The 13827-nt window shown below is 43.1% G+C and overlaps 1 protein-coding gene across 3 annotated transcripts; it reads right to left on the minus strand.

The window, feature by feature from the left end:
• Positions 1 to 257: 257 nt before the first annotated feature.
• PRDX1 (peroxiredoxin 1) lies at positions 258 to 8075 on the minus strand. Of its 3 annotated transcripts, XM_054383940.1 has the most exons (7): positions 7991 to 8075; positions 5626 to 5693; positions 4993 to 5109; positions 3853 to 4006; positions 3467 to 3589; positions 2166 to 2296; positions 258 to 636 (listed from the first exon to the last, which is right to left on the minus strand). In XM_054383940.1, the coding sequence occupies exons 3-7, from the start codon at positions 5096 to 5098 to the stop codon at positions 551 to 553; spliced, it is 600 nt and encodes a 199-aa protein (XP_054239915.1). In that variant the 5' UTR covers positions 5099 to 5109; positions 5626 to 5693; positions 7991 to 8075; the 3' UTR covers positions 258 to 550. The 3 variants fall into 3 exon arrangements, with proteins under 3 accessions (XP_054239915.1, XP_054239914.1, XP_054239916.1); XM_054383939.1 differs by lacking the exon at positions 5626 to 5693 and having other exon boundaries at positions 7991 to 8074; XM_054383941.1 differs by lacking the exons at positions 5626 to 5693; positions 7991 to 8075 and adding an exon at positions 7427 to 7551.
• Between the last annotated feature and the right edge of the window lie 5752 nt (positions 8076 to 13827).

Genomic DNA, 13827 nt, shown 5'->3' on the forward strand with positions numbered 1-13827 from the left:
AAATACACCCAGCTTTCGTCAGTCACATTTATGCTTCACATTCTGGACACTGTAGTATTGCTTATGTCTGACAGATGAGTGTAAACAATACTACTGCAAAACTTAGTGCTGGTACCTCCATTCTAATGGTGCTGTAAAAGGCCTAAGGAATGGAGCTAGCTCTGCAGACAGCACAGTAGATAAAGCTTTCAGAAGTGCAGCTTGCATTGCCTTCAGGTCTTCTGATGACTACACAAGAACAGTAGACAGTGTGCTTTTTCCACAAGTTTAATAGAGTTACAAAAGGATACCACTGCTCTATATGCAATACATGGCTAACCACATGCACAGCATTGTCACTACAGTCAATGGGGCTTGACATACAGATACTGATCATTTAGATTTTCTATGAAGGTACTGTCAACAGGACAAACTTTCCTTCAAGTAAAAAAGTTACTGTTTACACCTACAGCATGATCCCTTGACTTGGATGCAATGACTTAGTCAAAGTTCAGTAATTGATGCTTGTTCTTTATGTAAGGCATACTAGCTTCCATTCAAGACCGGAAATTTATTTCTGCTTGGCGAAATACTCTTTACTTTTCTGAACATCAGGCTTGATTGTGTCACTGCCAGGCTTCCAGCCAGCTGGGCACACTGAAATGATAGAAGTGTTTAAATCATAACAGCTGCTCCTGCAGAACATTTTACACATTAAAGCAAGCTAACAACAATAAATATGTATACATATTTGCAACATACAGAAGGTGCATTTCCATTTGTTCACTAGGTAAGGGCACCCAAGGAACCAGGTGTATGCCCATGGAAAAGGAGGCCCTTTACACATGCCCCCCTCCCCCCCTGCTTCAACACTTTATGGAAGCTTGACCAACTCCAGTAGTCTGGGTCAGAAAGGCTTTACAACTACTACAGTAATTCTCTCCTTGGATCCGGTCAATTCTACGTTCTCCTTATCTTTAAATCAACTCTGGTCCCATTCTCCAGTTTAATAGAGAGGAGGAAGAATAGTTAAGCTGTCTTTAATCCTCTATATGACTATCAAAATGCCACCATGATGCAGAGCTGCAAGGCCTCAAAATTGCTGTAAAGCCTGCGCAGCATTTTTTCAACAGTCCTCCTTGTCTACAGATATGCAAGGTTTGATGCTTGCTCCACACAAGACTGGCAATTTTAGCTAAAACATTCTCAGTTTGAGTGTTGCTACACATCTTATTCTGGTCTATCCTGTTTAGATGAGACTGCAGCCCTAATTCTGGAGGAAACCCTATTGTCAGCTTTTGGCAACTCTAGGGCACAGTAAACTCTAGGCTTCATTTACATGAAATGTGACTGCTCCACCATCAAGTATTAGGAGTGTCTTCTCAGATGACAGATTAGCATACAATTTGAGAAGCACTGACTGTCTTCAGGCTATAGTACAACCACAACAGCAGCTTGTTTTAATAAAATTTGCCATGGAATTACCAGTGCTGAAGTGAGTTAAGTATGACCAGCAGCAACACATCATTACTTAATGACAGCTAGAGACTACTATTACCTACATAGCAACTGAATTTCCATAACCTGGTTTAAACCTCTCATTTGCAGTGCTTTTTTTTGTTGTTTTGTTTTTTAGAACTCCTGCAAAAGTTATCAGCCTCAAACACCTTATTACTCTTGACCTATGGACACAAAGACCCCATCCATTTTCTCCTCACTACACATGGGCACAAATATCAGCAGGCTTTCTGGGAATTTAAGTGTTTTGTCTAACAGATTGTATAAAACACTGCATTAGAACTGATAGTCTCAACCTACTGAATCTGAGAGCAGTCTGAATTCTGTTCACCCTTGCAGGCTAAGTTATTACATGCTCTTCATTTCTACTTCAAGTTGAGACAACTGCTGTGTGCTCAACAAGACATCCAGTACAAAACTCATTTAAGTGACACTTCAGCATTAGCAAGTACTCGATGGACTACTGGAATAGGATAAATGTAGCACTGCACTATGGCACCCTTGAAAAAGCAGCTTTACAGAACCAGCTATGTTTAAAAGAGGCACAATTACTTGCTGCACACAGATCAATACATGTACTTTATACCTTTCAGTAAACCTCAGTTTAACCTGCCTAGTTAATACTATTCTCTAGGGGGAAAAAAATGGAAACAGTAAAGAACTCTTACCTTCTCCATGTTTATCTGTAAACTGGAAGGCCTGGACAAGCCTGAGGGTTTCATCAACAGAGCGGCCAACAGGAAGATCATTGATTGTTATCTGCCTCAAGATCCCCTTGTCATCAATAATGAACAGACCCCTGAGAAAATCCAAACAGCCCTAACGTTAAACACAGCTTTTCAAAGACTGATTAGACTGAAGCAAGTTTCAATCCCTCAAGTTCAATATTCTCTTATGGCAGTCAGTATTTACAAAGAGTCACTCACTAGATGACACAACTAACACCTCCGGTCTGTGCATAGCTCTAAAACCTTAGCAGCTGAAAGCCTAACACTCAGCAGGAACTAGAGTCAAAACACTAATTCAGGAAAACAATTGTAGTAATGAAAAAAAAAAACCACAAAACAAGCCACCATCTTGCTCCACCCCCCCTCCCCCCCAAAAAAACTGAGAAGAAACCCAGGGGGAAAAAAAGTGAATTGGAGAGGTATTCTTGTATACAAAGAAAAGAAATACATAAACACACTGTTCTCAAAAAAATCTCAAGGCTCCTGCACTGTGCAGACTCAAAGGGAAGCAGCCCACATTTATCTAGCTTAACAAAACCTTGAGAAGTCTCCACACTGAAGAGAGTCAAGTAGAATCTGCCCTTGGAGTGTTTGATAGCTTTAGTTTACACCTAAAATAGCTTCAGCTTGCTGCAGGCATTCAAATTTATTCAAGCTGTGTTCATCTGACATGCTTCATGTATTGCAACACAAGACTTTCAGCAGCAAGCTGTGTCAGGCATATCCACACCAGTAAAGGCTGAACCTTCTGAACTGCTCAAAGCTGCAGGGTTTGAGGGTTGAGACATTGATAGGGAAGCCAAGGTCCTTCAGTTAACAGACAAGGCCCTCAGCCAATGAAACATCTGGGTGAAGAAGTTTCTGAACCACTGACTGTATATGACCAGATCAGATGTAACTATGACACAAATGGAGTCTTGTCAAATTGAGACAGTTCCCCTCAGAGCAGCAAGTCTGCAGTCAGGGAGTCTCCCCTTACATCAGGATACTGCCTAAGGTAACTCCTCCAAAGGCAGAGAGCACTCATCTTAGGCAAGTGATGTTTTGGGTCATCATCCCCAAGACTTAAGCTTAAGTTGTCTGGGTAGTATTAATTCCCTTTAATTGACATCTGAATCTATAGTTTACTAACATCTGTTGGGAGTGCTAAACAACTTTGATTAGAATAAATCTCATTTTCAAGCACATGCCTTGTCTCATTTTGAGTCTCTGCAATACGAATTTACCTTCTTGCACATTACCTGTATGCAATACCTTCATCCTCTTTCAGCACTCCATAATCTTTGGCAATGGTACGATTTGTGTCAGAAACCAATGGGATTTTCATAGTACCCAAACCACCTTGTTTCTTAGGAGTGTTGATCCTAAAAGAAGTAAGTTTAAGTGTTAACAATATGGACAGTTCAGAATAAAGTACAACAGAAGCTGACCCTTTCTGCAGTATTGTACCGTTTGCCATGAGGCAGCAAAAGAACTGAAGAGTATGCTCAGAAGCACCTGGCATTACTAATACTTCCCAAGTGCCTTTGATACTTCAGTAAGCAAGTCTGAGTACACTCAAGATTCAATTCCTACAAGAACTGAGACCAAAGAAAACATTCTAGTAAGTTAAAAGGCTGATTCTTACCAGGCAAGGTGACAAAAGTGAGAGTCAACAGAAGCTCCAATTACTTCACAGTTAATTTTCTTGAATTCATCAGCTCTGTCACTGTATGCAATAATTTCAGTTGGACAGACAAATGTGAAGTCCAGGGGGTAGAAGAAGAAGACAACATATTTTCCTAGAAAAGTTAAGATAACCAGTTAATCTCTTGCCTTTTTAGGAGTTGTCATATTCAACATCAACATTATAAATACTGAGAGAGGATGAAGATTAAACAGCAAACCACAGGTGCCTCTATTTTAAGCCTTGCTGTACAGGTAGTAAAACCATACAGCATCTAGGGGATTTACCATTCAGCCAGTACCATTTATAACACCCTTCAAGACCACTCTAAAACTAATAGTGCAGACCCCCTACCCCACTGAAGTCTCCAAAACCAGACTGTCAAATTTGACAGGAAACACCTATCTCCTGGATCTATTCAGAGGCCAGCCCAGAGTACACCTTGTACCTACACCAGAAGGCCCTACAGTTGACTGCTAACAACATGCAGAAATGCCATGGATCCAAAAGGTTATGAGCCAAGGAGACATTTTAATTGAGTAGGTGAATATTCTATACCTACTCACCACCCTCAAGTGACCTGAGGGCTACAGCTTCACTAGAAATGTCTTTCTAAAGCCATCCATATTGATACTTCAGCCTTTCCCTTTGATTTCAATAAGCTTTTGGGCAAGGTGAATATTTTGCTAGTATTCTAGAGAAAGGAACTTGGTTGGCTGGAGGGGGGGAAAAAAATATATATAAAACCAAAAACCAAGCTACTTTCCGTTGACAGAAAGTCTACAAGTGAACTGTCCCACACAGTATGGAGATGCTACAACAACCTCATAGCACAACAAAGAAGCCTGATCCAAGATTACAGTTTAGAGGAGTTATACACTAATTAGCAACAATTATAAGAGCTGGAACATTCAGCCACACTGCTGACAGCTTTCCAACAGCTGACAGCCATCTCTGAGAACCACTGCCCACGTTGTGTATTTCAGCCTACTGCCAAGTGGTCATGACTTCAAAATCAAAACAAGATGTATTCTTAGATGCCCTCCACTCCTGCCTATGGCCAGTTATGCCTGTGTTAATTAAAGAAGCATGTAAGTTTACCTTTATAGTCTGAGAGTTTGACATCTTTGAATTGTCCATCTGGCATCACAGCTGTGGCAGTAAAGTTAGGGGCTGGTTTCCCAATGAAAGCATTTCCTGAAGACATCTTGATTTAATCTGGATAGGAGTTAAAAACAATACAGAGTTTAGATCATATTACATTTGCACCTGAAAATAATAATTTACTTGAAGCACCTTATCAATTTATATTGAACACTAAAGAGTTTATCAGCACTTGGTCTTGCAACACATGGCTTGAGTGAAATTAGTTTCAACTTTGTCACCTGGGTAGTTCAGTCAACACTATCTTTCCCCCCCCCCCCCCAAAGCAGCACAGTAAGATGTAGTTCGATAGTCACAGCCTCAATCAGATCAAGTCACTATAGTACTCACTAACTCTTCCTGTTCCAATTTTGGATTGATTAAAAGTCTGGATTTTAGAACTTTTGATGAGGAGACCCTAGTTCAGTTTTACAGGGCAATTTAAGATCTTGAACATTATCTTCCTGTTGACTCCAGAAGATCTTTCTTAATCCCCAGAGAAGACTGCTCTACATAACTACACTTTCAAACAATTAAATCTTGTTTTATTTGCAACTCAAAAGACTCACAGTATACATGGTAATTACGCACCATGTTAACAATTACAATTTCACCTGGTCTTAAACCAGTACAGTCATGTTTTTCCCTCCTCAGGTCTCCTGAAAGAGTAAGAAGATACACAAGGACAAGAGAATTCCATCTCTGGCTGCCTGCCCTAGAAGCCAGTCATTTGTAATGCACCCTGCTGTCTGAGCACACTATATCACTTTAGAATTCCCGTTACTTCCAAAACACAATCTTTCAAATAGGTAACTTGATGAACACCATTTCTTCACTCACAAAACCTCCTTAAAAGTGATTTCACTCAAGTTGTTCTATACACTAGCTATACACATGCACTAGCTGCCTTGGAAAAAGCCTCTGAAATGGCAATACAAGCGTTGCTAAGAAAAGCTGAGAATCAAAGATTTTCCTAAGCCCTGCCTGCAAGGCACTAAGTCCATTCTAAAAAAGACTGAGAGCACCTCATTTTCTGGCTCCTTCCCCCTTGCTAGCCACAAGCCACTAAGCATTTAGCTTTTAATCCAAGTTTAGTCTTTTTAGTAATGGTTTTACCTTTGGAAGTTTCTCTTGCATACTCTGACAGTTTACAGTCAATGATTAGCTACCTCTCAGTTTTCATTTTGAGAGGTGCCAGCATGTTCAGCATTTCTAACTATCTTTGCAACGAAACTCTTTATCCCCATATTCATCCAAAGGTTTATTTTTCACCTGCAGCAGACTTGGGTCGTAAGATCAAAGGTGGCCAGAACTACAGAGCATTCACAGGACTGCACTGAAGCAGTCTAGCAGAAAGACATGAATAATCCCTCTGCCATGTAACCGTGAACGCAACTGCAATTCTCAAACCAGTTCTGTAAGAGGGAGTGGGGGGACAAGCCATTGCCCAGTGTTTATTTGAGATGCCTCCAACTGAGCTATACCTTATAAGAAAGGGATGTTTTGCCTGGAGTGCACGACCCCACATTTTGTCACTAAATTGCATTCGTATCCATTGCTCAAGCTCAAGGTCATCCTTTTGCTCAGCACCATGCCAGTCCTCCTGTACTTGTTCCATTAGCCATTGCCCGGAGTATTTTACCAGGTATTCCATGCCAAATAAAAGCTGGCAGACTGTTCTTTGCTACTTCCTCTTTCTAAAACTGCAAGTTATTGCCCCCTTTTTCAGGTAATATGAAAGCCTTAAATATTGGCAGGAGATTTCAGTTGCCTTGTATTGCTGCATCTGTTTTCCTCAGAAACCTGGCAACGTTTCTGCCTTTTTTCCCCCCTCTGTGTTCTCACATGTACTGCTTGGATTTTAGCCACATCATTTCCTAACCAAGAGAAACAGACCACAGCCTCAATGTGATTTCCTTTCATTCTAGGGAAAACGAGAATGGGCACTGCAAATCAAGTGCATTTGAATCAGGTCAGAACAGCTTTCTGTTGCTCACAGCCACACGGCCTCAATTATCTTCACACTGCAATTACAACGAGCTAGGCCTGTACTCTTAGCTAGCATTCATAGCTTTAGGACACCTTGAGCAAAAGTGAAAGGTCACTTCAAAACACACCATCAGCCTTCCACCTTGGTGCCTTCAGCCTGTCCCAACAACGCGGTTAAGCTGCTGCGCTGCGGTCAGAGCAGAGCAGCATTACCACTGCCCTCTTCGGTCCCAGCACACCGCAGACAGCTACACACAGACCACGAAATGCCTTTTATAGCCCAAAATGCTCCGAGGCGAGATCAAAGCATCCACCTGTGCAAAGAGCCCCTGCGCTGCTTAGCGGTGGCGACACCCATGCCCCTGCATGCTCCCACGAAACCGAATCCCCCATTTTATTTTACTTTTAAAGCCCACGACGCGAGATGCCGCCCCGCTCCACCGATCGCCAGCCACTGAGCCAAGGCCTCTAGCCTCACAGGGCTGTGGGCGCACTGCGAGGAAGCTCCGCTCCCGGCAGCCAAGCTGCACACGCACACCCACACCCCTCTCCCTTCCCGCAGATCACCCCGCGGCCCCTCCCCGTGCGGCACGGCCGGGAAAGCTGATAAAGGTCTGAGCGCAGGGACTTGCTAGCTGTCTGTCTGTCCCACCGCCGCCGCAAAAAAAAAAAAAAAAAAAAAAAAAAAAAAAAGAGGAGAAAAGCGGCAGCCCCAACAGAGCGCTTTGGGGGGTGGGGGGAGCCGGGATGCAGAAAGCAAGAGCTCGCCCTAGAGGCTTCGCTCAAGAGACCATACGCGCAGAGGGGGAGGGGACAAAAAAACGCACAAAAGAAATAGGCGAGGGAAAAAATAAATCAAATAAAAAGGCAGTGCACAAATGCGCAAAACCCTATGCGAACGCCATGCCGATACTGCTCCGCGACGAGTACACTCCCACGGCTCTTCCCCCCACAACCCCGCACTTACACGAAGCCCAGGACACACCGCAACAACAAAACCCACGAACTGCTGCAGCCTTTCCGCGCCGCCCGCTTTATAGCCGCCCCGATCTCGCGAGGAGACGGGAGCGGGAGCTAGGGACCGCCCCCCGGCACCGCCTGCCAGGGCAGCGTGACTCGGCACATCTGCGGCCGGTACCAGCCAGTCCCTCGATAGTGAGATGACACTGCTTATCGCTGCGGGGACACGGCCCTGGCTGTGCAGAGCAACAGAGGAGCGTGAGCAGATGGAGATAACTCTCTGGATTCGGTCTGGGGAGATGCTATGGAAATATCCATTGTGACGGCTGTAAACAACCGGAAAGGAAGTCGGTTGGCTTACTGCAAAGAAGAAATTACCTTTTTTTTTAATGCCTTGGTATAACCAAGTTGTAATTATTAGAGGTCATCAAAGAAGCAGAGGATACACAGGGTTTTGAGGGAAAATAAGAGATGACTGGTATGTCATTAGTAGAGTTAATTGGCTATTGGCTTCAATAAAATCAGACCTGCTAAGAAAGCAATGTCCATGTGCAGAGTTAAACAATTGGGGTCATCTCTATTCTGTCACTCTGCAGGACCAACTATCTCTTCAACCCAGTAATAATTCCCAACGCTCTCATTGATTGTCTATGATTCTTCTCTGTCAATGGAAAGACCCAGCCAAGTCACACAAGTCAGCAATAAAAATTAAAACTAAATTAAGCTTAACCATTACATTCAGGAGTAGGATGGAAACTCTGTGAGAAGAAACAGTCCATCGCTTCAGGGAGTTTTGCATCATTCCCAGAGTGAAACTGCTCTGTGTTTGTATCCAAGGCTGAGCTGAAGCAGTGCAGTACTTTTTGAGGCCTAAACTCAGGACTTAAATATAAAAGCTTTGTTAGATAATGAATACCAAAAGCTGTATCAATGGCAGAAACTGCTTGCTTTAGTCAAATATGATAAAAATGTTTGCCAACTGATTTGTCTGTTTTGCAGTTTACACTTCTGTTTCTTATGCCTGTTAAAACTTGATTATAAACTGTAACTAAGAGAAAACCACATAGTATTAACAAACTTTAAATGTTTATAATCCACTTCACTGTGTAGTGTTGCTGGGTGACCGTGCTCATGTGGTGATTCACCCAAGAGATGTCTGGTTTCAGTCCAAATGGAATTACTCCTTAAATAATAACTGCAAAATAACATGTATATATGCACTCAGGAAAAAATCTGTGCTCAGCTTCACATTGCTGTTGTTTCTGTTACAGCATGCTCAAACTTTTACAGAAACAGTTTGTTACGTGCTTAATATCAGTGTTGTGACAATAATTGAGGTCTGTGAATTGACACATATATGCCTACCTTTCAGGCCATGAACCTGTGAACAAATTAACACCTGAAAGATCAGGCAGACTTAATTAAAACCTCTAGAACAATGTAGTCTTTCTGCAACTCTGGTATGTTTACCAATAGACAAAGCAGTAATAACTTTCTCATGATTTCAGACTCCTTTAAAGCTTGTTACGCTCATTTCTCACACTTTCAGATGCATAATACACCCATTTTTCATAGCTGTTGCAAAGCAGTTTATTCCAAGTTCATGCTTGAAGCACTGCATTTCCATTCATATGTCTACAGCCTCATTATTTTTGATTAGTTTTTAAGATAGTCTTTCCAAATATCAGTTTCTGCAGTGTAATGTTCTGCTAAAACAGCTACCAGGCAGGATCAGCTTGTACTGGATTAGCACAGTGTAGATCTCTTTGCACCTATCCATACAGCTTGACACAATAAGTTTATGCATTAACAAAGGGGAGCTGGCCCTGTAGTGCCACAACACTGAAACAATCCAAAGATTTACAAATTGGTAACCATACCAGATTTTAGATGTATCCTCCTGATCACAGTATCTCCCACATACCTTGGTTGGGAATGCATTCCTATTGTGAAAAAACAAACCCCTGCTGAGTGTAAAAAGAAAAAAAAAAATCAGAACACTACCCAGTTTGTTTTTCCATGCATGTTGTTAGAAGAGAATTTGGGGATTTTAAGTGTATCCAGGACTTCTATGGAGTAAGGTGACCTTAGCTGAAACAGCAGTGTGAACTGGGTTTGGGCAATCCTGGGCATACACCTTGAGCATACACACATCACTTCTGCAGCAGAGAGGATCCGTGCATGCCCTCTAAAGACAGCACATCAGGACATTATCACACATCTTCTGCAGAGCATGCGTGATACCCTCTGCATGTACAGAAAGCCTTCCAAATCCTGGACTGACTATATACACGTGGTACCATCAGGGGCACAGTAAAAACCCGGCCATGTGGGAACATTTTAATATAATATATATGCAAAAGTAAACAGAAAAGTAAACAACTGACTTGTTCCCAAGATGTGGGGCAATTATGCATAAGCAGCTGGTGCACAGTAGTGTTAATGAAAGCAATTACATACTACTAAATACACAATGCATGTAACTGCTTCCCTTGTTTTGCTCAACTGAAGACTGCAATTCTAGGTTAAAATGTCTTGTATTACCTCTTCTCTCCATGGATATATTTTTTTTAATTAACAAACTTTATGTTCAGATAATCACTGCCATTTTCCTGTATTTTGTCAAAACAGGCTGCACGCAGGAAAGTCTGATCATGTGAATATGCCCAAGAGATTAATTAACCTTTGTGCCTTTGAGCCTCCGGAGTAATTGAGGTCTGAACAGCAAGAATCTGCAACAGAATTACCTTTCCAGAAATTGACAGCCTCTTCAGAGACGAAGTTGGGTATGTATTTTGCCCTATTTTTGATGTTATCTTACTGTTTTCAAATTCTGAATGTTTATAAATCAGGTACAAAAATGGAAAGTGGAAGTCAAAACTGGTTAAGATTACATGTATAGCCCCATAAACCTAGGGGGAGTCCCTCACCTACAGGCCAAAATCTGCTCCTGTTGAAGGTTGTATCTTTGACTACAGTAGGAGGATTATACCTACCCAGAAGAAAGCACTCTACTAAAATAATTCTGCTTTAATCTTACTTTCAATCTTGCACAAATAAGGAAATGCATTCTTGTGCAGCTGCAACAAGAGGAGCCTTAGTCCTCTGGGAAGTGCTGTTTCTCTTTGTGCACCTTTTCCCACCAAAGGTAAAGGAAAACGAACGCGACTGGCTTCGGACTTTCCCTGCATTCCCTTTATCTAAGGATGCAATAAAACTGAGGAAATTCCATCCTCCTGGCAGCAAAAACAGCTTCAAGAGTCCAAGACAAACAACAGACGGGGAGGCTCTTATGTAAACGCACACACTTCACGCAGTCCTTATTTGTTAGCTTTTCCATTCCCCTCTCCATGGCGCTGACCATCGTATTTATCACTTGGGTACTCGGCGGCAGATCGGCGAGCCTGGGCTGCCTGAGCTACCGAGAGAAAAGGGAAGCCGAGCAGGACACAGCCGACGGCTGGCCAGGTGCAAGCCGTGCCGAGGCGCTGCAGCCTCGCATGGCACGGTCGCGGCGCCCGGGCTCCAGCTCCATGCTGGGGATGGAGAATCTGCAGGAGCCCCGCCAGGTGATGGGTCCCTCACCGCTGAGTACAGCATTAGTTGTTTTCCGGGAGAACCACCCCGCGCTGCCCCGGCTGGGTCACGGACGCGTCGCCTGGCACAGCCGCAGCGGGAGCCAACACAGAGAGAGCTACTGGCCCACAGCGCGGCATCGGACCGGAGCGCCCAGTCCGGTAGTAGCCCGCGGCCGGAAGCGGAAGCACCCGTTAGCGGTAGTAGTAGAAGACAGAGGTAGCGTAGGCGGGAGATCTATGCTCGGCGGGCGCGGGTGAGTACAGCAGGGGATATGTAAGGCTGGCGGGCTCCTTATCGCCCCCCGCCGCGGGCGGACTCGCCCTGGGCTGCCCCGATAAGGGGCAGGTAGTCGCGCCGCCACCTCCGTAGGAGCTGGGAAGAGGAGGTTTAGCTCCAGTTGTGGGGCTGAAGCAGTTCCGTAGCAGGCGTTTTTTGTGTTTGCAATGTGTTTGCTATCTCTGTATATTCATTTAATGCTAGTGGAAGTCTCCATGCTTTAGATACAAGTGAGCCGTATCCATGGGTGGATGCAGAGGTGTAGCTTACATTTCTGGTTATTAAAGCATCCTCATAGCCAGGCCTTTGAGTTGCCCTGAACTTTAATCCTTTTATGTGAACGTGGCAATAGATAGGTGCTATTAAGCCAAACCCACATCTTACTTGTCCAGCATTAGTTTGTTTCTGTGTTTATTTTTTTGTTTTGCTTATCTGAAAGGAGCCTTCCAGCTTTTTAATGAACCGAATAATGGTAGCTAGCAGACACTCTAGTTCTCTTGCATCTCCTTGTTAAGGGAAACATCTCAGTGGAAAATACTACTTAGTGTGTTTTCTTCCAGTGTTTCTAATTCTGGCATGTTTCCAGTCTTCCAGAGGCTGTAGTTCATCTCTCTTTGCAATATGAATATAAAAGAGCATTGCAGGAAGCAAGGTGGTTCTTAAAAAGTATGCTGATGCTAGTTGTTGATTAAACATGTACCTTGTCTTCTGGGTTGAAGTGCTGCCTTTAAGGTGATTGTGTAACATGCTTGTGTAAAGCATACAGTTATCACGTTTGTGTTACAGGCTAATGCCTATAACCTAAGCCTTAAGTCTTCAGTTGCATTGCATGGTGTGAGAAGATACCATTATTTAGGCAACTAAATTCAGGTAAAAGGCATCTACTTACATATAGCTGACTACAAAATTGCTATGCCAACTCAGACTAGAATATTGTTGTCATTGTTGTTCTTCCTTTTCTGCTTTCTTTCCCAGAAAAAGAAACATACACCCACAGTTTGGTTCGCTGGTGATTGCCTTCAGCAGTACCATCTGGACTGAATACACATCCCAGTGCAAATCTAGAACCATCAGTTTATGTTTAACTGCACTTTTGCCCCAGCAGGTGCTGGTCTGTTACAGCCCTGATAAGAAAGGCAAATGCTTCTTGTTATAGCTAATTGTACAAAGAACGAGGATAGTGTGGATAATCTTAATTCCCTTCGGGTGCTGAGGACCCCTGAGTTGTGAAGCTTTGAACAGACCTCCTCCAATTCACATGCAGCATGTTGTGCAGACCCTGCATAAAAGAGATTACCCTCTTTGAGTTGCCTGAGCTGTTAGGGATTCTCCTAGAAGAAAATAACTCTATTCATCATTGCTGCTGCAAACAGGATGCTCCCATGAGAACTTCCTGCTTTTTTAGGTAATGGCTGAGGACATATAGATGGTGTAATTGCAAGTGGGAGCTGTCTGCAGGCCTCCCTTTCACAACCAGCTGCTGAGCTTATCCTGCAGCTGTGGGTTGTGTCCCACATCAGAGGCCTTAAGGCCACGCTGTTGTATCTGAAGTGCAGCACAAGGCAAGCTTTGGACCTGCTTAAGTTGTTACATTGATCTCTGAGTACTTGGTACTCAATGGCCTTCAGGTCAGGATCACTCCAACTGCTGTATTATATCTCTGTAAACAAGTGTCTTTTTTGGTGTCTGCTGTAAATCTACAAAAATAAGGCTTGAGAAGCTAAGCAAGAAAATATAAACATCCTGTGTGACCACATCCATCAGCTGAGTCTCAGTTATCTGAGGAAAATAAGAACATGGAGAAGGCAGAGCTATTTTGGGATAGCATGCTGTGTGAATGCTTTGCTTTGAAAACATCCATTCTTCCTACACAACCATTCAACTTTTTTTTTTTTTTTTTAAGAAAACAAATAATGTAAATGAGTTTGGACACAGCTGAACTTGGGAATTAACTTGCTTAGCATCTGATGAAATGGGCTAGCCAGTTTT

This window comes from Indicator indicator, chromosome 10 (genome assembly GCF_027791375.1).
Source record: "Indicator indicator isolate 239-I01 chromosome 10, UM_Iind_1.1, whole genome shotgun sequence".
Lineage (NCBI taxonomy): Eukaryota > Metazoa > Chordata > Aves > Piciformes > Indicatoridae > Indicator > Indicator indicator.

Excerpts from the sequence above, each read along its gene's own strand:
- PRDX1 (XM_054383940.1), bottom strand. The coding sequence starts at position 5,098 with ATGTCTTCAGGAAATGCTTTCATTGGGAAACCAGCCCCTAACTTTACT. Across the intron at positions 2,297-3,466 it reads GATGAAGGTATTGCATACAG|GGGTCTGTTCATTATTGATG; the intron begins GTAATGTGCAAG and ends GGATTTTCTCAG. Across the intron at positions 637-2,165 it reads TACAGATAAACATGGAGAAG|TGTGCCCAGCTGGCTGGAAG; the intron begins GTAAGAGTTCTT and ends CTATCATTTCAG.